General features: G+C 41.0%; 1 protein-coding gene across 1 annotated transcript in view; it reads right to left on the bottom strand.

Moving 5' to 3' along the window:
- Positions 1 to 523: 523 nt before the first annotated feature.
- LOC133660511 (collagen alpha-1(XIV) chain-like) overlaps positions 524 to 24,847 on the bottom strand; it is a 243,948-nt gene continuing 219,624 nt past the window's right edge. Inside the window, exons 40-45 of the mRNA XM_062064049.1 lie at positions 22,527 to 22,562; positions 18,665 to 18,731; positions 15,125 to 15,316; positions 14,889 to 14,966; positions 886 to 1,041; positions 524 to 528 (exon numbers count right to left, since the gene is read on the bottom strand). Coding sequence (XP_061920033.1) covers positions 524 to 528; positions 886 to 1,041; positions 14,889 to 14,966; positions 15,125 to 15,316; positions 18,665 to 18,731; positions 22,527 to 22,562 — 534 coding nt within the window. The remainder of the gene's footprint in view (positions 529 to 885; positions 1,042 to 14,888; positions 14,967 to 15,124; positions 15,317 to 18,664; positions 18,732 to 22,526; positions 22,563 to 24,847) is intronic.

The raw sequence follows: 24,847 nt of genomic DNA, 5'->3' as shown, positions 1-24,847 counted from the left end.
TTTTTTAATGTAACTTTTTCATGTATAAAATGTCTTATCTTATCTTGTCTTAACAAAATAATGTCTATTGCATGCTGTTCTTCACTTCTTCTCCTTATTTTTTGCCCTTTTGTGATCATCCCGCCTTACTCAACAGATTCAAACATAATCATAGGACACCTTTTACAAAGTTAAAAACTAATACGAACTAATATTAACTAGCATTAAATCTTTTTTCCACAACATGGCTCAGTATTGGAGTTTTTAATATCTGCTCATTAAGTTGAGGAGACAAATCATCTGCTCGATGTTATAGTACAAGGAACAAAACAACTGTTCTGTGTTTTACGAAGGAGGGATGCAACATTTTCAGAATAATAATATTTTTAAAGTTACAAAACAATATGCGGCATCACTTTGTAGAATAAAAAATGTGTTTTGATGAATCCATCAGACACTTTTAGCAAACCTGCACTTCTTTGTTTGTCCAACTTTGTTTACGGCTTCACACCATCTTGGAATGAATCAACGTCTTAAAGCCAGATTAGTCTGGGAGATTTATGCGAACAATAAGTGAAGATTATTCTACATTGTTGTCTTTAATACGCTCCGGTCGGAAGACGCTCAACTCCTGACTACAATTCTCTCGAAAAAAGTCAAAAGCTTTTGACAAGTAGAACTCATGCTCAGCATATAAAACTGAGGCCTAAATAAATATGACTCTTTTTTAGAATTAACCAAAAACAAAGATGGCAAATGTATGAATGAAACTGGACAGAAATAAATAGGCGGAATAATAGAACCATGGCAACTACTATGTCAGAGCTAAACATGGACCTAATAAATGTTTGATGGTTTCTTAGCCGAGTATTTTATAGTGCAATAAAAAGCATTAGCATGACTTACCTCCAACATTATACCCCAAACAGGAGTTCTGGTCACAGTATCCTGGAGGTCCAGCTGGTCCGGCGGTCCCAGCATTGCCCGGCCTCCCAGGTGCCCCGGGGTTACCAGGGCGACCGAGAGGGCCCTGGCTGCCTGTGCGCCCCTCGCCTGGCAAACCTGGGGTGATGAGAGCAGGAAATATGAGGATGATGTCATCACGCTCACACTGCTGCTGTAAGGCTCTCAATTGTGCACAAAAGAAGCAACAGTGGGAGTGGAGGAACAACAACATTGTGTCAGACATTCAGCCAGAGGGTTGACGTTTATGTCGTCCATCTCCTTTTACCTCAACCGTCGCATTGGATCCTTTGGTCATCTCCTCAAATGTTTCTGAAGGCGTTAATGTTTACCGACTCAGCATTATGATGTCGTTAAACGGCATCCTTTATGGAAGCATCCTGTCAAATCATCAAGTGTGCACACCGAAAAGCTACAGCAGTGGTGTCCAAAGTGCGGCCCAGGGGGGCCATTTGAGGCCTGCAGCAAATGTTCTAAAAGCCCGCGGAATATTTTAAAAATACTATCACAAAAAAATCAATAAAAAGTGGAATAAAAAAGCAAACAGGTGCAATGTAACAGGAGAATGTTGCAATATTGACACTAATAACAGAAAGCTGCCAAGTAGGCTATTTTTTACTTTAAAACTGGCATTGTTCAAAACAATAATAATGAATCAAAAACAATGTTCTTATAAATTATTTACTTATATAAGGCTCCAATTACTTCACATCAAATATTCAACTAAGAACATTTTTTGGGAGGGAAAACATTGCACATAAAAAAAAAAGTATACATATAAAAATAAATAAATATATACATATACATATACACGCACACGCACACACACACATTTATTTATACATACAAATAGTGTTCTAAAAATTACTTTAAAAAAGAAATTAATAATAGTTACTTGTTAGTACCAAAAAAGTAATTTAATTACTAACATAATTACACTTTAATAAATGTAATTGATTACTTTGGGCGGTATAGCTCGGTTGGTAGAGAGGCCGTGCCAGCAACTTGAGGGTTCCAGGTTCGATCCCCGCTTCCGTCATCCTAGCCACTGCCGTTGTGTCCTTGGGCAAGACACTTTACCCACCTGCTCCCAGTGCCAGCCACACTGGTTTAAATATTGGGACTCACTGTGTAAAGCGCTTTGAGTCATTAGAGAAAAAGCGCTATATAAATGATTTTATATAATTGTAAATGCTTTAAAGTGGGAAAGGGGTAGGATTAAATAAGCTTTGCTTCTTCCTACTCCTTTTCGGGCATGATGTAAATGAAATGATATGAAATTGTGTGATGTATTATGATGTAAATGTGTTCATGTTCGAAATAAACTAAAAGAAAGAAAAAGAAAGAAATATAATTCACTACTACTTCACTAGGGAGAGTAATTTATACATTGTTTAAAAAAAACTAAACTTTAAATATCTGGCATATGCATTTGAGAGATGTTTAATATAAGGGCACAGTGTGCGGAGTATGTGCTTTTAAAAGGCGGGGCCTGTTGCCTAGTGACGTGCGATGTCATCGACAGTTTGAACGGAGCTGTGTTTTTTAGCTTTAGCAGTTAGCAGCGCACTTTGTCGGCTTTGACGCCGGCTCTTTTGAATCTTTTCACCGGATTGTGTTACCTCTGCTAAATAAATATCTTCTTGTCAACAAACGGGGTATTGTATGGATGGTAAGTTTGTCACTTTGATCAATATTCCCACGTAGTTGTCTGCTGTGTCACAGCGTGATGGTGCCTCTTCCTTCAACTTCATGTTAGTGCGGTGCTGCTTGTTGCTTTCACGAGTAAAAAGATATTTACTGCGTTGAACTTGCTGCACTTATGACGCTGTCTTGTTAACATAAAACCACATCAAAAGTAGCGTGCTATGTTACATCAAGCTACTGCTAACAGCGTTGTAACAGACATAAAAGTTATTATTTAGATTACTCGTTACTAGTAAAACCGTTAGTAACGTCGTTACTTTATTTTTATGATTTCCATGTAGATTGTCACTGAAGGCATCAAAACTATGAATGAACACATGTGGTGAAATAACTGATAACATGTTTTACATTCTAGTTTCTTCAAAATAGCCACCCTTTGCTCTGATTACTTTTTTGCACACTCTTGCCATTCTCTCGATGAGCTTCAAGAGGTAGTCACCTGAAATGGTTTTCACTTCACAGGTGTCATAGTTGTGATGCCTTCAGTGACAATCTACAATGTAAATAGACATGAAAATAAAGAAAACACATTGAAATGAGAAGGTGTGTCCAAACTTTTGGCCTGTACTGTATATATATATATATATATATATATATATATATATATATATATATATATATATATATATATATATATATATATATATATATATACACTACCGTTCAAAAGTTTGGGGTCACTGCTCAAAGGAAGGTCAGTTTTGTAGCTTCTGTAGCGAGCTAAACTGTTTTCAGATGTGTGAACATGATTGCACAAGGGTTTTCTAATCATCAATTAGCCTTCTGAGCCAATGAGCAAACACATTGTACCATTAGAACACTGGAGTGATAGTTGCTGGAAATGGGCCTCTATACACCTATGTAGATATTGCACCAAAAACCAGACATTTGCAGCTAGAATAGTCATTTACCACATTAGCAATGTATAGAGTGTATTTCTTTAAAGTTAAGACTAGTTTAAAGTTATCTTCATTGAAAAGTACAGTGCTTTTCCTTGAAAAAATAAGGACATTTCAATGTGACCCCAAACTTTTGAACGGTAGTGTATATATATGACTTAACATTCACCAAAATTGAGGGTAGCCCTTATGGTTACAATGAATATTGCATTGGTTTTGAAAATAAAAAATATAAGAATGGCCCCATCAGTGGAAAAAAATTGGACACCCCTGATCTACAGCATGATTAGATTTGCTCAAAGAAAGTAAATCAATAACAATTTTTTCATTCATTCACTTTCCACTGCTTATCTTGTTCAGGCTCACCAGATTGCAGGAGTCTATCCCAGCTGACTACAGGCTGAGAAGTACACCCTAGTCTGGTGGCCAGTCAATCACAGCGCACATAAACAGACCAATGAACAACTTAGAATCCAGAGGTGGAAACCCACACAAGCAAGGGCAGAACATGCAATCTCAATTTTTTCCATGTTAAAAAATGTAATATTTTACGACTCATAAACGTTGATAGAATGTAGGCTACCCGTGTTATAATGCCAAAGTGTCAAATCATAAGGTTCATGCACTTGTTTTGCAGTCTTTTTTTTTTAAAGAGTGAATACATTGTGACATCACAGATTGACGGACGTACTAATGTGGGCATTTCTGGTTCATGCTGCCAGCCAGGCCCTGCTGTGCTCCCTCTTATTCCTTTTCCTTTCATGCTGTCCCGCCTGCTCTGGCGTCTATAAAATACATACTTTGTACTGTTTGGTCAACATAAACAAGTTAGTACAAATTGGATGAGGCGCTAAACTCTCGACATTTTTACTTGGTTAGAGGAAACACAAGAAAAGGTATGACGAAGTATTATTTTCATCTAATTGTGGCGTGTGCACAACAACACCAGCGTGTGACAAGCAGTGAGATAAAAGCTTTTCTACGAAAACTAGTCAAATTTTGCAGGTGCATCAGATTCGGCAAAAATATTTATATTTCATGGCTCTTGAACACGTCATTTTAAAATTGGCTCTCTAGAGCGAGTGGTTCTTAACCTGGATTCGATCGAACCGTAGGGGTTCGGTGAGTCAGGCTCAGGGGTTCGGCAGTCAAGACACACCCGACTTATCGTGTAAATAAAAACTTCTCCCTATCGGCATATTACAGATACGGCAACAGCAGAAGTCACACTGATTTGCAGGTGTGTAATTTGTTGTGAGTTTATGCACTGTGTTGGTCTTGTTCTTTGAACAAGGTGATGTTCATGCACGCTTCATTTTGTGCACCAGTAATAAAACATGGTAACACTTTAGTATGGGGAACATATTCACCATTAATTAGTTTCTTTTTAACATGCAAATTAGTAACATATTGGCTCTTAACTAGTCATTATTAAGTACTTATTAATGCCTTATTCGGCATGGCCGTATTATAACCCTAACCCTCTAACCCTGGCCCTAACCCTCTAACCCTAACCCTAACCCTAACCAAATAACTCTAAATTAAGTCTTTGTTACTTAGAATATGTTCCCCATACTAAAGTTTTACCAAAAACATATAACTTTGTCTTTAATTTGAAAAAAACCCAACATTTTCTTTTTCACTAAAGAAGGGTTCGGTGAAAGCGCATATGAAACTGGTGGGGTTCGGTACCTCCAACAATGTTAAGAACCACCGCTCTAGGGCTTTCTTTAAAATGAGTCAAATGTAACCCCCTTCCTCCAGTTTCACGTATCGTCACGACAAAAATAGCTGGACACGTCTATAGTAAATGGGTTATACTTGTAGATCGCTTTTCTACCTTTAAGGCAGTGGTCCCCAACCACCGGGTCGCGGCCCGGTACCGGTCCGTGGATCGATTGGCCGCACAAGAAAAAAATCAAAATAAAATAAAAATCTTTATTTCTTATTAAATCAACATAACAAACACAAGATACACTTACAATTAGTGCACCAACCCAAAAAACCTCCCTCCCCCATTTACACTCATTCACACAAAAGGGTTGTTTCTTTCTGTTATTAATATTTCTGGTTCCTACATTATATATAAATATATATCAATACAGTCTGCAGGGATACAGTCCGTAAGCACACATGATTGTATTTTTTTATGACAAAAAACCCCCCCAAAAATTCCCAGATGTGTCCCACCCGGTCCGTGGGACACAATTTCAAGCGTAGTTACAAAACGGTAGGGGACCACTAATTTAAGGTACTCAAAGCGCTTTGACACTATTTCCACATTCACCCATTCACACACACATTCACACACTGATGGCGGGAGCTGCCATGCAAGGCCCTAACCACGACTCATCAGGAGCAAGGGTGAAGTGTCTTGCTCAAGGACACAACGGACGTGACTAAGTTGGTAGAAGGTGGGGATCGAACCAGGAACCCTCAGGTTGCTGGCACGGCCACTCTCCCAACCGCGCCACGCCGTGTATCATGACACTATACACGGTAAAGTCTCAAGAACCCATATTTGAAACAAAACAGGAAGTCAGCCATCTTGGTTTGTGTCGGCCATTCTTTAGCCAAAAACAAAGTCCTCCTAGGGACGGAGACCAAATGAGCCTAGATAAAAATGAGAGATACGAGGCAGATGGGCAGTAAGATGGATGTGGGCGTGGCATGGCGCCAAACTCTGATATGATTGTACGCCACAAAACCCAAAACGTTAATGCAAAATCCCATCTTGATCGTAATTGGTAGAACTGATGATGAAGACACCCTGAAGTGGCAGATGGGTCAGTACTTGTTCAAGCCTATTTCTAGTGGGCGGAGCCCAGGGGCAAAAAGTGCTCCTTGCCCTTAATAATCAAACAGGCATTACTGCTCTTTAAGTGATCAGACACAGATACGAAACTGGTAGGTGCTGATAAAATGTAAACATCTGTAGGATGTGGGCGTGGCACGGTGCCAAACTTCCATTTGATGGTTGCCACAAAACACAAAACGTTAGTACCTCTGTTCCGCAATTTCAGATCTTTATCTTAATTGGTAGAAATGATGATGAAGACATGGCGAAGTGGCAGATGGGGCAGTGCTTGTTCCCGCACATTTGGAGTCATTTGTAGTGATGTTTACTTCATTGTTTAAGACTTGTTTAATATCTACTCTTATTGAAATAGTGGTGATGTTCGTCTTCAAGATATATATTTTAATGGTGTACATTTTCAAAAGCAAAACTTAAATTCTATTGGAGAGGGTGGGGGGAGATTTCATTCGCAATCTGGGAAAGCCTCCACATCACAAATCGTTTGCAGACAGACAAATAAAAAACGGGTTAAAAATGTGAAGGTTGAGCAAAATTTAGAGATCGGCCGATAAATGCTTTAAAATGTAATATCGGAAATTATGGGTATCGGTTTTGTTATTATCGGTATCGTTTTTTTAATTTATTTTTTATCTTTTATTAAATCAACATAAAAAACACAAGATACACTTACAATTAGTGCACCAACCCAAAAAACCTCCGTCTCCCATTAACACTCATTCACACAAAAGGGTTGTTTCTTTCTGTTATTAATACTTTGGTTCCTACATTATAAATCAATATATATCAATACAGTCTGCAAGGGATACAGTCCGTAAGCACACATGATTGTGCTTGCTGCTGGTCCACTAATAGTACTAACCTTTAACAGTTAATTTGACTCATTTTCATTAATTACTAGTTTCTATGTAACTGTTTTTATATTGTTTTACTTTCTTTTTTATTCAAGAAAATGTTTTTAATTTATTTATTTTATTTTATAATTTTTAAAAAAAAGGACCTTATCTTCACCATACCTGGTTGTCCAAATTAGGCATAATAATGTGTTAGTTCCACGACTGTATACATCGGTATCGGTATCGGTAATTAAGAGTTGGACAATATCGGATATTGGCAAAAAGCTATTATCGGACATCCCTAGCAAAATTTAAACCAAAGCATATCCAATACACATTGTCTAGACAATTAATTATCTGATTAAAGAGTAACTGCATTTTTGTGTTTTAATTTTGCCTCTCATTCACAATCCCTATGTAAGACAATAAAATATGTATTTTTTTTTATGCATTCGAATTCGTAAATAAACGTTAGCAACAGTCTGCTAACAATGAAGTCGATAGGAGCTCCCCTATTCTGCTCATAGAGCCCTCTAAAACAACATCTAAAACCCTCCAACAATACTCCATGTATACCTCGAGACCTGAATACTAACCAAGTATTATTGATTCAACAATTTATTTTTAGCCGCACATTGATCACAGAGAGCTAACGAGCTAATGCTGCAGTACTGACATATTGAGCTGGTGACCAGCTGCTACTGCTGCTTTGTTTCTGAGTTGGTAAAAGTTAACTCTAGATTATAAATCATGGCTCTCACCTGGATAGTAGAAAGTTGTGACCATAAACCGACAAGTTGGTCAACTTTGACGTCCAACCTATACTATAAAGGCACGAAAAGACGCTCGTGTGGCAACGCTTTTTTCAACTCCCTGTGAATTATGATTAATTATTCATCTAAATGGGAATATATGAACATCCCAGAGAGAGAGCAGACATTGTACAGTAAGTGGTTGTTTTATTGTGTTCACATATTATGTTGCTTGTTTAGCACTTAGCAATTCTGCTACAAGCTGTTTATGTCAAGACTTGGTCTTTGGCGTGGTTTGCTCTCCCGTGGTGCAAAAGAATTGGACCATACGTGGCGTACAGGTGAGGACATGTTTAATCTTTTAACTCAAACAAAAAGGTATAAACAAAAAGCGCTCACCGCAGAGGAAAAAACTTGACTATGACAAAACAAAAGGCGCGCACAATGGCGGAGAACTATGAACATTAAACAAAAACTTACGTGACAAGAAACTGTGAACATGGCATGAATGTGTGATGTCGCCAGGACGAACAACAGAAACAGAAAAGCCTATATAGTGACATGATAAGTGAAAACAGGTGCGTGACTAACTGTGAACAGGTGCGTGACATGACTGTGAAAACGTGAGACAGGTGTGTGTGAGTCCAAACGTGGAACAGGTGAAACTAATGGTTGCTATGGTGACAAACAAAACCAGGAAGTGAAACAAGGAACTAAGGAAGTGTCCAAAAAACAAAACAGCACATGGCCAAACAAAAGCATGAACACAGACATGACAGAACCCCCCCCTTACGGACAGATCCCAGATGTCCAAAAACAAAAAACAGGATCAAGAGTCATGGGAGGGGGGGAGGGGGACATGGCGGTGGGTCGCCAGACCAGGTGTCCCCGAATCCACCGGGGCAGGATCAGGTGGCGGCGACGCGTAGATCGCCGCTGTACCTGACGAGGTGGGCAACCCGGGAATGGCCATATCCATGGCCGATGAGGTGGCCGCACTTGGCGTGGCGGACGACCAGGCTGTGGCCACCTTCGTGGCAGACGAGGAGGCAGGCGCGTCGTCATCATGGCAGGCGGCGAAGTTTGGCGTGGCGCGTCAGGCGGCGAAGCTTGGCGTGGCGCGTCAGGCGGCGAAGCTTGGCGTGGCGGGTCTTGGTCTTGGCGTGGGTCTTGGACTTGGCGTGGGTCTTGGTCTTGGTCTTGGCGAGGGTCTGGGTCTTGGTCTTGGCATGGTTGGTCTTGGACTTGGTCTTGGTGTTGACATGGTTGGTCTTGGACTTGGCGTGGCGGTGCTTGGACTTGGTCTTGGACTTGGTCACTTGGCGGGTCTTGGTCTTGGTCACTTGGCGGGTCTTGGTCTTGGTCACTTGGCGGTTCTTGGTCACTTGGCGGTTCTTGGTCACTTGGCGGTTCTTGGTCACTTGGCGGTTCTTGGTCTTGGTCACTTGGCGGGTCTTGGTCTTGGCTTTGGTCTTGGCGTGGGGCAGCCACGGGCGGCACTTGGCGGCGTGGGGAAGCCACGGGCGCCACTTGGCGGCGTGGGGCAGCCACGGGCGGCACTTGGCGGCGTGGGGCAGCCACGGGCGGCACTTGGCGGCGTGGGGCAGCCACGGGCGGCACTTGGCGGCGTGGGGCAGCCACGGGCGGCACTTGGCGGCGTGGGGCAGCCACGGGCGGCACTTGGCGGCGTGGGGCAGCCACGGGCGGCACTGGGCGTCGTGAAGCTGCGACTGGTGGCACTGGGCGTCGTGAAGCTGCGACTGGCGGCACTTGGCGTCGTGAAGCTGCGACTGGCGGCACTTGGCGTCGTGAAGCTGCGACTGGCGGCACTTGGCGTCGTGAAGCTGCGACTGGCGGCACTTGGCGTCGTGAAGCTGCGACTGGCGGCACTTGGCGTCGTGAAGCTGTGACTGGCGGCACTTGGCGTCGTGAAGCTGCGACTGGCGGCACTTGGCGTCGTGGAGCAGGTACTGGCGGCGCTTGGCGTGGAGCAGGTACTGGCGGCGCTTGGCGTGGAGCAGGTACTGGCGGCGCTTGGCGTGGAGCAGGTACTGGCGGCGCTTGGCGTCGTGAAGCTGCGACTGGGCGTGGAGCAGGTACTGGCGGCGCTTGGCGTGGAGCAGGTACTGGCGGCGCTTGGCGTGGAGCAGGTACTGGCGGCGCTTGGCGTGGAGCAGGTACTGGTGGCGCTTGGCGTGGAGCAGGTACTGGTGGCGCTTGGCGTGGAGCAGGTACTGGTGGCGCTTGGCGTGGAGCAGGTACTGGTGGCGTTTGGCGTGGAGCTGGGCGTGGAGCAGGTGGATCTTGGCATGGTCGAAAAACTGGTGGTGGCGGCCGTGCTGGTGGCTGTGGCTTGGCAGGTCGAAAGACAGGTGGTGGGGGTCGTGCTGGAGGCTGTGGCTTGGCGTGACGAAAGACAGGTGGTGGTGGTGGCCGAGCTGGAGGCTGTGGCTTGGCATGGCGATGCTGACCCACCCCACCTGAACAATTCCCAGCCCTAGCCCCCCCCTCAAGGAGCGGATCCCAGACGCGCTCCCCGCGGTCTGGAACCGTCTTTTGGGGTGGGCGGAGGGGGTTCAGGAGGAGGGCAGAATCCTCCCCTCTAAATTGTCCAAAATGTCTTTCTTCTTGTACCTGGGATCTTGTGGGTGAAAAAAAAAAGTGTGACTTGGGCGTGGCTTGAGTCCTGGGGGGCGGGGCATGGAATTTGGGTGGCTTGGATTGACAGGATCTGATTTCTAAAAACATGTCCTGGTAATGTCTTATCATGTTTTTAGAGTCTTTGGCTGGAGGCGGATGATCAAAAGAAAAAGAGTTCAGAAAAAAAAAATCCTGGTCTGTGATGTCATTTTGGAGCTGTGGAGCTGGCAGCAACCTGCTTCCGCCCGGAGTGGGAGGAGCCTGCGGCAGCGCCGCATGCTGTCCGCTCGCCTTCCCTGATGTCTTTGGTCTGGAGCGGCGCTTCCAGGACTGCGGTGACGCAGCGCCATCCTCGGACCAACTGGAGCTCAATGGCACCAGATTTCCATCTGGCCCCCACATCAGGTCTCTGCGCTTACCGGAGGAATAACGCAGCGTCTCTTCCTCCAACGCGCGGAGGACCTCCCACGTTGCCTCGTCAAAATTGTCCAATTTTTTTTGCGGGAGAGCTCTCGTGCTGGCGACATCTGTCATAGCTCGGTCTATGGCGTGGTTTGCTCTCCCGTGGTGCAAAAGAATTGGACCATACGTGGCGTACAGGTGAGGACATGTTTAATCTTTTAACTCAAACAAAAAGGTATAAACAAAAAGCGCTCACCGCAGAGGAAAAAACTTGACTATGACAAAACAAAAGGCCCGCACAATGGCGGAGAACTATGAACATTAAACAAAAACTTACGTGACAAGAAACTGTGAACATGGCATGAATGTGTGATGTCGCCAGGACGAACAACAGAAACAGAAAAGCCTATATAGTGACATGATAAGTGAAAACAGGTGCGTGACTAACTGTGAACAGGTGCGTGACATGACTGTGAAAACGTGAGACAGGTGTGTGTGAGTCCAAACGTGGAACAGGTGAAACTAATGGTTGCTATGGTGACAAACAAAACCAGGAAGTGAAACAAGGAACTAAGGAAGTGTCCAAAAAACAAAACAGCACATGGCCAAACAAAAGCATGAACACAGACATGACAGTTTAATGTTTCACTAAGGCTTTATCTGTTTATCACTCAGCTTGTAAAACTTGTAGCACATCCTCCGTATATTCAGGCTCAAAAATATAAGGTTCTGGATCATTATTTGTCCCAAAGTAGTCTTTGTTGTCTCTTACGGAGTCTGCCATGAGTGGTCGTGGTGGTTGTTGTTGTTGTTGAAGGTAATAGTCAACGTTGTGATGCGTCTGTGAAATTACGCTGCCGTGTGCTTAAAAATGCGCAGAATTCATCCACCCATTTTCTACCGCTTGTCCCTTAAATATTACATGTTATTATGAAAGTGCCTGTTGCTACATTACATATATACTTACAGCATGTATATAAACAATTATGTTTTTTGCGAGCCCTGGGATGAGGTGGCGACTTGTCCAGGGTGTACCCCGCCTTCCGCCCATGTGCAGCTGAAATAGGCTCCAGCACCCCCCGCGACCCCAAAAGGGACAAGCGGTAGAAAATGGATGGATGGATGGATGTTTTTTGAGAGCGCTTTACAGTAGGAATATAGTGAATACCATTAGGTCCATTGTTAGCTGACTTCTGCTAACATTTACATATGACTTAGAATGCATAAAAATAGAAAAACATGTGTGTTCTTGTCTTATATAAGGATTGTGAATGATAGGCAAAGTTTTAAAAAAGTGTAGTTCCCCTTTAACCGAAGATTAGAATCATCATATGTCCCATTTACGTTTAAATAACAGTAAAATATGCACTCATACAAAGTCAGCTGGGATAAGTCCCGGATTTCCTGTGACCCAGACTAGAATAAACAATAGAACAGTACTGAAATAGTGAACCTGGATGAGGCATGGATGAAAGGAGGGTTTGACCGTACAACTCTGGCTGTGTCACCACATGACCTAAATCTGAAATTGGTAGTGGTACCTCAGATTTTGTACACCCTGTTTTTCGTATGATTCGGTTTACCCCAGTTTTTGTATACCTCCAAACCTTGTACATAAGAATTCAGTCAGTTTGTATCAGTGCACTGAATCAAATATCCAAACTCGGTGGTTGTTCTTTTAAAACTTGGAACACTAAAGACAGACTTTGGCCATTGAGTCCTGTCATCCTTTTTGATATTATTAGTGTGCGCTTTATTTGTTTTACACAGAACGATGAACTCTGCCTCCTTTACTCACCTTGGAGTATGAGGATGTGATGAGTGAGGCGTTCAAGTGCACTGCGTAAGGTTTTTAGACAGTCTGCAATTATTTAAGTGCTAACTACTGCAAAATAATCCGCCATGGGGCCAAAAAATTTAGCACTATAATAAATAAGGTGAGACACATTAATTGCATTAAAGAAAGAACTTGGCCAACTTCAATAAAGTAGTGGGTGATGTTATGTTAAAGTTAAAGTACCAATGATTGTCAAACACACACTAGGTGTGGTGAAATTTGTCCTCTGCATTTGACCCATCCCCTTGTTCACCCCCTGGGAGGTGAGGGGAGCTGTGGGCAGCAGCGGTGCCACGCACGGGAATCATTTTTGGTGATTTAACCCTTGATGCTGAGTGCCAAGCAGGGAGGTAATGGGTCCCATTTTTATAGTCTTTGGTATGACTCGGCCGGAGTTTGAACTCACAACCTACCGATCTCAGGGCGGACACTCTAACCACTAGGCCACTGATGTCATTCATCAGTAATATGTATTTCTCATTGTTTGCCACGTATAAAGCTAGAATGATCAGAATGATTAAGTGTTATAATGAAAAAGCCAAGCACCACTGTTATATTAGTTGTCTTATACTTTGTTATTTTACCCAAAACTTAAAGGCCTACTGAAATTAATTTTTTTTATTTAAACGGGGATAGTAGATCCATTCTATGTGTCATACTTGATCATTTCGCGATATTGCCATATTTTTGCTGAAAGGATTTAGTAGAGAACAACAACGATAAAGATCGCAACTTTTGGTATCTGATAAAAAAAAGCCTTGCCCCTACCGGAAGTAGCGTGACGTAGTCAATTGAAAGGCTCCTCACATTTTCCTACTGTTTTAAATGCAGCTAGAGCGATTCGGACCGAGAAAGCGACGATTACCCCATTAATTTGAGCGAGGATGAAAGATTTGTGGATGAGGAACGTTAGAGGGAAGGACTAGAATGCAGTGCAAGACATATCTTTTTTCGCTCTGACCGTAACTTAGGTACAAGCTGGCTCATTGGATTCCACACTCTCTCCTTTTTGTATTGTGGATCACGGATTTGTATTTTAAACCACCTCGGATACTATATCCTCTTGAAAATGAGAGTCCAGAACGCGAAATGGACATTCACAGTGACTTTTATCTCCACGACAATACATCAGTGAAACACTTTAGCTACGGAGCTAACGTGATAGCATCGTGCTTAACTGCATATAGAAACAAATTAAATTAATCCCTGACTGGAAGGATAGACAGAAGATCAACAATACTATTAAACCATGGACATGTAAATACACGGTTAATGCTTTCCAGCCTGGCGAAGGTTAACAATGCTGTTGCTAACGACGCCATTGAAGCTAACTTAGCAACCAGACATCACAGAGCTATGCTAAAAACATTAGCTATCCACCTATGCCAGCCAGCCCTCATCCGCTCATCCGCAGATCGTTCCAGCGATCGACGGTGCGACGAAGGACTTCACCCGATCACAGATGCGGTCGGCGAGACGGAGGAAGTTAAGGTGAGTTCGGCGGCTAGCGCGTCTGCTATCCATCTCTGTCTTCCTGGTTGTGTTGCTGTAGTCCGCCGCAAATACACCGATCCCACCTACAACTTTCTTCTTTGCAGTCTCCATTGCTCATTAAACAAATTGCAAAAGATTCACCAACACAGATGTCCAGAATACTGTGGAATTTTGAAATGAAAACAGAGCTTTTTTGTATTGTATTCAATGGGGTACCAATACTTCCGTATCAACTGATTCCGTCACGCGCATACGTCATCATACCTAGACGTTTTCAGCCGGAAGTTTCCCGGGAAATTTAAAATTGCACCTTATAAGTTAACCCGGCCGTATTGGCATGTGTTGCAATGTTAATATTTCATCATTGATATATAAACTATCAGACTGCGTGGTCGGTAGTGGTGGGTTTCAGTAGGCCTTTAAACATATTTGTGAGGAAAAATAGGAACATTCTCAGATGAATGTCGCTCAGGTATGCATGCAGTTTCTAATGTTTCACAAACAAATAAACAAACCTACAATGATCAAAACATAACCTCCTTGTTTTATTAAAGTAAATCTCACCTGGCGGTCCAGGGGGTCCCCTTGGTCCCTGATTTCCAACACCTGGACTCCCCCTCTCGCCCTTCGCTCCAGGCGGACCTGCAGACAACAAAGGAATCGATTGAATGAAGACGGTTTGATTGTGAGACCAATTACTGAGAGGACATGAGTTGTTTGTCTCCATCTTGACATGTCGTCCCAACACAGTCCTCTTTTCCCTGCTTGTCACTCATCTTCACGCCGTGGTCCTCCCTCACCTCTGTCTCCTGGTCGTCCACTCTGCCCATTAGAACCAGGGAAACCAGGCCTGCCGGCTGACCCTTGTTCTCCCTGGGTTCCTGGGGGACCTCTTCTACCGGGCTCACCGGGCGGTCCTGGTACTGTGCGCACGGACACGTCTGACTGGACTGGGATCTGGTTGAGGATGGAGTTGTAGCGAGACAAGTGGCCTGCGAACACAAACGTCAGATGATGATGATGCAAGAAGACTTTTGAGGGATTGTACTCCTGTCTTTGTGCAAATGAACATTACGTAATAGAAGGAACCTCAAGAGGAGTATTTGTACAGTACTTGTAGTGCACAACATTAAGTGAGCTCTAATTCAAGGGTGTCCAAAGTGCGGCCCGCAGCTCGTTTTTTATTGACCCGCAACACCTTCAATAGACAAAATTAACACGTTTTTTGATTAAAATGAAACACAAAAAAAACCCAAGGAAAATGGAACCAGACCAATTGCCCCCAAAATTTGACCTTAAATGGCTGTTGACCTCTTCCACATGGTGTTTGATAAAAATATTTACACATTTCTTGCAAGATTTGGTAAGATTTTGGGTGTGCTAAAGCTCTGATGTAATAATGATACTAATATTTATTATAATACGAATAACAATACTTGATTAGACTACATTGTATTAGCTTTGTTATGTTTTGGTGTTTGGAAGAAGGAGCTGAGCCGGAAGGCAAAGCTCTCAATTTACCGGTCGATCAACGTTCCCATCCTCACCTATGGCCATGAGCTTTGGGTTATGACCAAAAGGACAAGATCACGGGTACAAAGAAGCCAAATTGAGATTCCTCCGCCAGGTGGCGTGGCTCTCCCTTAGATATAGGGTGAGAAGCTCTGCCATCCGGGAGGAGCTCAAAGTAAAGCCGCTGCTCCTCCACATCGAGAGGAGCCAGATGAGGTGGTCCGGGCATCTGGTCAGGATGCTACCCGAACCCCTCCCTTTAGGGCATGTCCGACTGGTAGGAGGCCACGGGGAAGACCCAGGACACGTTGGGAAGACCATGTCTCCCGGCTGTCCTGGGAACGCCTCGGGATCCCCAGGGAAGAGCTGGACGAAATGGCTGGGGAGAGGAAAGTCTGGGCTTCTCTGCTTAGGCTGCTTCCCCCGCAACCCGACCTCGGATAAGCATAAGAAGATGGATGGATGGATGGATGTTTTGGTGTACGGACCCCGGGATGCAGAGACGGCAGGCAAGTGTTTAAATAGAAGCACTCTTAATTAGGGATTCGCAGGTAACACGAAAACAAAGACGTGCTGCTGGGAAGTCCACAAATGGAAAACAGGTGTATGAAGTAAGTAAAGGTGCAACGTTGAGGCACAAAAGCAAAATGACCCAGTCCTGGAAACTGGAGACAGGTGGAAAAAAATACTGGGTTATTTTGATAACCAAAATTATGAGTTGCGAGTGTTGGGTTACATTTTGGAGTTATTCTTATGAAGAACAATCCATTTCTTTGGATTATAAGGGTATTATTTTAACTAAATTTCTGGGTTTTCAAAACTATGAACCATTGTTGGGTTGTTTTTTCAACGAGTAACGTATTTTCGGGTAAAATGCTTTTTTTTTTTTTTTTAAAAGGTACTTTTTCTTGAAGGGAATTTTATTAAGGATTAATCTAATTAACATTATTTACAATCACACATTTTATGTACATGAACATATTTGAGCATGTTGTATATAACTACTAATGTCATGATCCGCTGCCCGGATCATGTTTAAGTTTTTGACTCCCTCAGTTCCTGTTTTGAGCACCCCTAGGTTTGTGTTTTAGTTGCCATGACTGCAGATTGTTTTCACCTGCCTCTGATTAGTGTTCAGGACACTCACCTGCTCCTGGGCACTAATCAGAAAGCTACTTATTCCCTGCTTTTCGTCACACTCAGTCTGGCTTTCTTATTTGCTTCCACACAACAGTTACGACGGCTACTAATTTGATTCCTGAGCTAAGCTTCACCTTTTTTAATGCCTGTTTACATGCTAAGCTTTTCTTGTTCGCCATTCCGTTAGCTTCCCGTGCTATCGGCCCACTGGTGCTCTTTTGTTTGTATCCGCATGATTTATGGACAATAAATCATTTCCTTACCTGCACCTTGCCTCCAGAGTCCCGTCTGCATCCTGGGAGAACGATCCATGCAGTAAAATGAGACCCCGCCGTGACAACTATGACCAATTCTTGTAAAAAAAAAAATGGCACTCATATCTTGCTTTTGAGTATATTTTAATGGGATGAAAATAATTCTGATCAGTAGTTGGGAAGGAGTAGGACAAACCAGCAGTAAAATTTATAATTTTTAACCAACTATTGGGTCAATGTGCGCTAAATTGCGCAACCCAATAGTTGGGTTTGGAATAACCCAACATTGTAGTGAGCATAACTCAGCTTTTGTGTTAAATAAATTCAACCTTATAGTTGGGTTATGAATCAACCAACATTGAGTTAGCATAACTCAACTTTTGCGTTAAATAATCCAACCCAATAGTTTGGTTGGGAATAACCCAACATTAAGTTATCATAACTCAACTTTTTGGTTAAATAATTGTTAGAATAATTGTTTCTAAATTATCACAAAAGCTTTGTATTGCATTGAGTCCCTGGCAGGGAGACGGGAGCTGTCTTTGGGGCCTACCAGGAGGAAGGCTCGTAAAACTCCACTGTGACTTCAAAGCGGACAGATGGCAGGATCTGCCCAATTTCCAGACGAACTCTTTTTGAAGTATTTTACGAACTCTCTTTGAACTATTTTATGGAACTCTTTTTGAACTATTTTACGACCTCTTTTTTTTAAACTGTTCGGTAACCAAAGGCAACACTGTTTACGACCCACTTCCCTCTGGAAGCAGCTGAGGTCAGGTGGGGGGAGAAAGTCAAATAAAGAAGGATGTGTGCAATCTTTTGGCAGAGCGTGGTGCAAGACTGTACAGAGAGTACAAAATTGAGTCCAAATTTAATTCTGTCTATGTTTGATTCTTTGCCTCTTGTCTTGTTTAATAGATGTCATCAGTGTTTGAACCTGACAATAATTCAACGCAAAAGTTGGGTTGAAAAATTGTACCCAAAATGTTGAGTTAAAATAACTCAAATAAGGGGTTCGTCCTTTTCTGAACCAGCAATTGGGTTAAAATTGGGTTATTTTTCAACCCACATTTTTAGTGTGTTGATTGCTAATCAGAGATAGGTGAGGGAGCCGGTGCGCAGACCAGAGTAGTGGTAGCAAATGGAGGCAAACAGGAAGTGGAATGAAAAACAGGAAATAATACAAGAAACAAGTAATAACTGTCATGTGAGATCATGATAGGTTTCAGGATCTTGAAAGTAAAAAAATGTAAAGTGGCCTTACGACCTGCAACTTTTCTGTTTGCGGCCCTCGCTGGAAAAAGTTTGGACACCCCTGATCTAAGTGCATTACATACTGTATATCGTCAAGTCACTGGCAGTATGGGCCCCATTATATTGGCAGGATTACTAATAAATATTGTGTGTAATAATTGTGTTTTGAGTAATACTCACTCTGAATGAGCTGCTCACATACTTGGCGTGCAATAGTGCGCACGGCTGCTGGGGTTTGCATGTCACCCTGGGAAAAAACACATTGTTGTTTATGTATTTCTGTTAATAGTCATATTTCTTCCAAACCAGTAGGACTGACTGGCAGATTGGTGATGGTGTTTCTGAGAGCAGCACATACTGCACACATACTGTCCACATACTGTATACATACTGTCTACATACTGTATACATACTGTATACATACTGCACACATACTGTCCACATACTGTACACATACTGTACACATACTTACAGGTTCAACTCATACCTGAAGCACACTGCCAATAAGATACATGCTACTTTATATAGTGTCTGTACAGTGAATAATAATGTTATGTGGGTTTATTGTTAGGCAGTTTCATTAACGTCCTCCCAGCGCAGTAACAACACACAACAACAGCAGTCACGTTTAGTCTACCGTAAAGCAGTTTGTCTGCCGTAAACAGCAATGTTGTGACCCTCTTAAACAGGACAATACTGCCATCTACTGGATAGCCTCAGAACACAGAAATTCAAGTATTTCTTTTATTTATATGTATAATACAATAAATATATATATATATATATATATATATATATATATATATATATATATATATATATATATATATATATAGCTAGAATTCACTGAAAGTCAATTTTATACATATATATATGTATATATATATGTATACATATATATATACATATATATATATATGAAATACTTGAGTTGGTGAATTCTAGCTTAAATATATTCCCCTCTTAACCACGCCCCCAAACACGCCCCCACCCCAACCACGCCCCCGCCCCACCCCCCGACAACGCCCCGCCCCCACCCCCCACCTCCCGATATCGGAGGTCTCAAGGTTGGCTAGTATGAATAATGTATGCTATATAAATCTAATCCATGCTATATACATCTAATCCATAATCATTATTATTATTGTATATTATGTACATGTACAGTAGTTAGGACAAATGATTTGTACCCTGGCTAAATTTAAAGTCAAAGTGAATTTAACATAAATTACAACAAAAACGCCTCTTAGACTTAGACTTTCTTTTATTGTCATTCAAATTTGAACTTTACAGTACAGATAAGAACGAAATTTCGTTGCATTTGCTCGTTGTAGTGCAGTATCTGAATGGTATTTTTGAGATTTTTAAGACTAAAAGATCTACGTTATGTGCACTGTCATCTACAGCCTTTCTCAATATAGCCTACTCATATCTGATGTTGGTCCTGGTTTTATGCTAAGGTCTATCACATGACTACAGTTTACATTTCAACATGTCCAAAAAGGAGTACGAAGAAGCAGATCATTTATTTAATCCTATTCCAAGCCTTTCTCCATAAACAGAACTGATCATTTGTTTACTTCCTGTATTTAAGTGTTACCATCTTCTAATAGGAACACATAGAATAGAGAAAGTGTGGCAATAGATAGATAACTTAGGTAGTTTCTATGCAGAAAAATAAATAGAAATAAGAAATAGAAAACAAGAATAGTTTGTTTTAAATAAGTACAAATAATCAAAATACATAAATAAATAATAAATAAATAAAAACTAAATAATACAGATGTACATTTATCCCTCAATATATAGTTGATTAGAATGCTCAAGATTATGGTAAAAGTCACCAGGGTTCTTTAGAATGGTGTCAAAAAATTGTGTTAAATCAAAATGGTCTAAGATTAAGGATATACATCCATTTAAAAATGTAAAAAACAATTACAATTTAATTGTATTTTTTAATTAAAAGGGCTGTTTGCAACTTGCTCAAAGTTCAATTTTTCAGACCAAAAAATATATATAAATAAATATATGTCTTAATTAGATTATCCAAAAAATAGTGCTCGATACCGTGGTAGAGCGTAATATGTATGTGTGGGGAAAAAAAATCACAAGACTATTTCATCTCTACAGGCCTGTTTCATGAGGGATTTCCTCAATCCTCAGGAGATTTTTCTCCTGAGGATTGAGGAAATCCCTCATGAAACAGGCCTGTAGAGATGAAATAGTCTTGTGATTTTTTTTCCCCACACATATATATAAATAAATATATATATATATATACATATATATATATATATATATATATATATATATATATATATATATATATATATATATATATATATATATATATATATATATATATATATATATATATATATATATATATATATATATATATATATATATATATGTTTTTTTTTCTACTTTGTAAGTAAACATTGAATAGTTGTGCTGCCCCAACTGACATCATGTCACTTTCTACAGAGAGTAGTTTAAGTTTGGTCATGTGCAACTTGCTCAGGGTGTATCTCGCTTTTCGCCCGAATGCAGCTGGGTTATGTTCCAGCCAGCCCCGTGCCCCCGAGAGGGACAAGCGGTAGGAAATGCATGGATGGATGAAGTCAAAGTCACTAGTGCTTATGCTGGACTGGTGATACAGGGTCATTTGACAGTGCCCGCATGAAGAAGTCGCCATAACAAGCCGTATGAATACGTTTTTGCAAGCAGTAATCAATAGAATATAAATAAATGTAATGCTGATATAACTATATGTAAAGGTAACGGAACCAAGTAAAGGTAGCATTTCTTCTTCACAAAAATACTCAGGTAAAAGTACAACTTATGTTGAGATAAGACTACTCTAACAAGTACAACTTTCCAGAAAGTTCCTTACGTAAATGTAATAGAGTAAATGTAGCGTATAAATTACCTGTTCACTATATAAAAATTGTACTTTTAACAATGGACACTTTCAGGCTTAAAGGTGATGTTTTTGTATGTGTGCACTCGCTCCCTGCGCCTACACATTGATGAGACCGGGTGGGTGACAACCGTAAACACCAATCATTTTATTTGGGCCGGTAAAAATATTTCATAAACTTACAAATTGTGAAAAATATAGACAAATGTAAAACAAATATGTTTTGTTAAACCAATAATGTTTACATAAAACCGTTTTTTTAATCATATTTTAACTGTGAGCAAGTTGCAAACAAAATGAATACAGGAAGTGAACAAATGGAGAATTAATAGAAATTAAGCTCTGCTTCATCCAACTCCTTTTCGAACCGATTGAATTGTGAAATTGTAAGTACGTAACATACTACAAGGTAACCTTATATGCACGTTCCAAATAGACTAAAACCTTGACCATTTCCCCATTTGTATACGTCCACATGAAAACACAATCCACCCTCCTGCGGGCCATTCTAAATCCCTCCAACCACATTAGGTGAAACGCAGTATGGCACTTTTATTGCAAACCCACAACAGATGCAATTGGAAGCCAAGAGCTTAAATATTTAATACAACTATTTCCAATAAAGGTTATAACGTTTCCCTGTTAAATGATCATACATCACCCCTATGCTGTGAAGTGAGTTTCATCATCGGGGAAAATGCCCGCCAGGCACTAAAATTGTACTAAAGAAGCACCAAAAAACCCATGTTCTGTGTTTCTGAAGAGCCTTCCTCCCTTCAGATAAATGAAGCACAGTTGGATACAAATGATGGAATTGGTTGGAAGCAGGTTTGATTTAGGGTGGTAAGCAGTGTCTCAGTAGTGGCGCCCTGATCAAAAGTACAGACCTCGCTCTACTACCAATCTGAGGCATGAACGCCGACTTGATTTTCTCTAAATGGAGGGGAGGGAGTCCCAGGAGGAACAGAATGAACACTTGAGCTAATAAACAGCCTTTTTAAGGGGGAGCAGAGTGGCACACTGATTCCTTCGAACCAAGACAGTGCAGCAAAGTAATACTCCCATTTCAGAAAAAAACTTGATTGGACCCGCATTGATTGACTGAGTGTGGGGACTTACTCTTTCTCCTTTGTCTCCTTTGATGCCACCAGGTCCCTAGGAAGTAAAAGCACAGGACAATTTTACTTGTGATGTAAATGCATGTTGACATAGTGAAGTGAATTATGTTGGTTGTGTGCATGTATAACAACAATAATAAGCAGGGGTTTAGAGGGCTTTGCACACAAACATGTCTGGTCAAAACATACTTAGAAAAGCTGCCAAAGCTATTAATGCACATCTGTGTGAAGCACCTTGTCATCCACAAGCAAATATTACCAGGCCTCAGGTTTGACAAATATACTTTTATGCCTATGTGGAGGGGGGCATGGCCTGCGGGCCTGCCGCGGAACGGGGTGTGCAAGGACCGGCCTCGAAGACAGCGACAGGTGAGTGGATGGCCCAGGTGGGCCTTGTTATCTAATCACCTGTCGCCTTTATTAGCAGCAGCCGGAACGAGACACGGTGTTGGAGTTGGAGGTGCTGATGAGCGGACGCAGGAGGAAAAGACATTGTGCTGGAAAGCAGAAGCCTTTGGATATTTATGAAAATAAAACAGTGTTATACCCTGAATTCCGGGTTCTCCTGGCAGTGTGTGGTGGTCCGAAGAACCCACTAGAGGGCAACCTCTACAGCCTATTACCATTTTTACTTAAGGCTCAGTTGTCCCTTTAACTGTTGTGTAATCGTGTGATATACAGTACCCGTCAAAAGTTTTGGGACACAATAGACTAAGAAACTGTATTAGCTATACAGTAGGACCTCAACTTACAATCTTAACTGGTTTTCTGTGACGGAGGTCTTAACTCAAACCACTTCAAAATCAACGTTTCCCCTTGAAATTAATTGGAATCAATTTAGTAGGTGCTTGACCCTCCGAAAACAGCAGAATTTTAACATGTAGTGTGCATTTTGAAAAGAAAGGATAGCTTTTAGATAAGAAAACAAATACAATAAAAATGTACTACAAACAACAACAGTATTTTTTTTGAAGTAATGTAATAATAATGTACAGTATTTATCTTGGAGAGTGAACTACTACGGCATCTCCTTCCAGCTGCTTCCCCATCAAACACACCATCAGCAGCTTTTCCATATTTTCATTGATAAATGTCCTCCGTTTGGATATTATTCAAAAATTATTGGCTAGCATTAGACTCATTCTATTTCATTATGGTGCAGACTAACAAATTGCTTCACCAAGTTGGCAATACGCTCAGTCGTCATTTTGATGATTTCTGGATTTAATTCAATGAATATCCTCCACTACTTTTTCTCAGCACACTCACTGTCTTTGTTCCCATGCTTGGAAAAACAAAGTTATGTTGATTTCTAACTATAAGGTATTGCTAGCAAGTAAGACCAGATGTTTTGGGCAGATATTAAAGGTTTTACTGTGACAATTGCTAGGCAAACTAATACAATTCTTTAAAATGTTTTTATCGCAAAACATTCTTAAACTGGGGTACCATTGTAATCAGGCATGCTTTCACAATAAAGAGCTAAGCTGTTGTATACAACAAACCACAAGTAAAGATAATGTACTTTATAAATCGGCTTCTATTTGTAACTATGGGCCACATAGGCAAAGTCCAAAAGTCCAGTTTATTTCAATTAATCAGTCCAAAAAATAATACACATGAATACAATAATAATACAATTCCAATTCCAGCAACATTCAGAATAGCAATCGACAGAGCAATTGAGAGGACACACAATCCAAAAGTAGTCAAACAAAAATGAATATCAACAACTGTATCAATATTAATAATACAATAGAATAGAATAGAAAGTACTTTATTGATCCCTGGGGGAAATTCAGCACCACAGTTCGCTCACAATAGACAAGAATAATAATAAATACAGTATATATAATATATTATATATAAAATATATAGATAATATAAATATATTCTACATATACTACATATACTCTACATGTAAGTGCAGTCAAGGAACATATGCATTATACAGTCTGATGGCTGTTGGTATGAATAAGAATAATAATTCCAACATAGCAGTGATTAGAAATCCCTCATTTACATTATCAGCACAGCCATTTAAAAAAATAAAATAAAAACATTTAAAAAATGAACAATAGTGCCATAGTGGCTTACACTTGCATCGCATCTCATAAGTTTGACAACACACTGTGTCCAATATTTTCCACAAATATAAAATAAGTCATATTTTAGGTTCACTTAATAGTTAAAACAAATTTAAATAATCCCATATTCCAATATATGAAAGGCAGCATGTTGATGGACTCAGACTGCGGAGGATCTCTTTAGATATAAATATATGAAAGGCAGCATGTTGATGGACTCAGACTGTGGAGGATC

Source organism: Entelurus aequoreus, linkage group LG11 (genome assembly GCF_033978785.1).
Source record: "Entelurus aequoreus isolate RoL-2023_Sb linkage group LG11, RoL_Eaeq_v1.1, whole genome shotgun sequence".
NCBI lineage: Eukaryota > Metazoa > Chordata > Actinopteri > Syngnathiformes > Syngnathidae > Entelurus > Entelurus aequoreus.
Note: the sequence above shows the minus strand (reverse complement) of the source record. Positions and strands in the feature narration are given on the sequence as shown.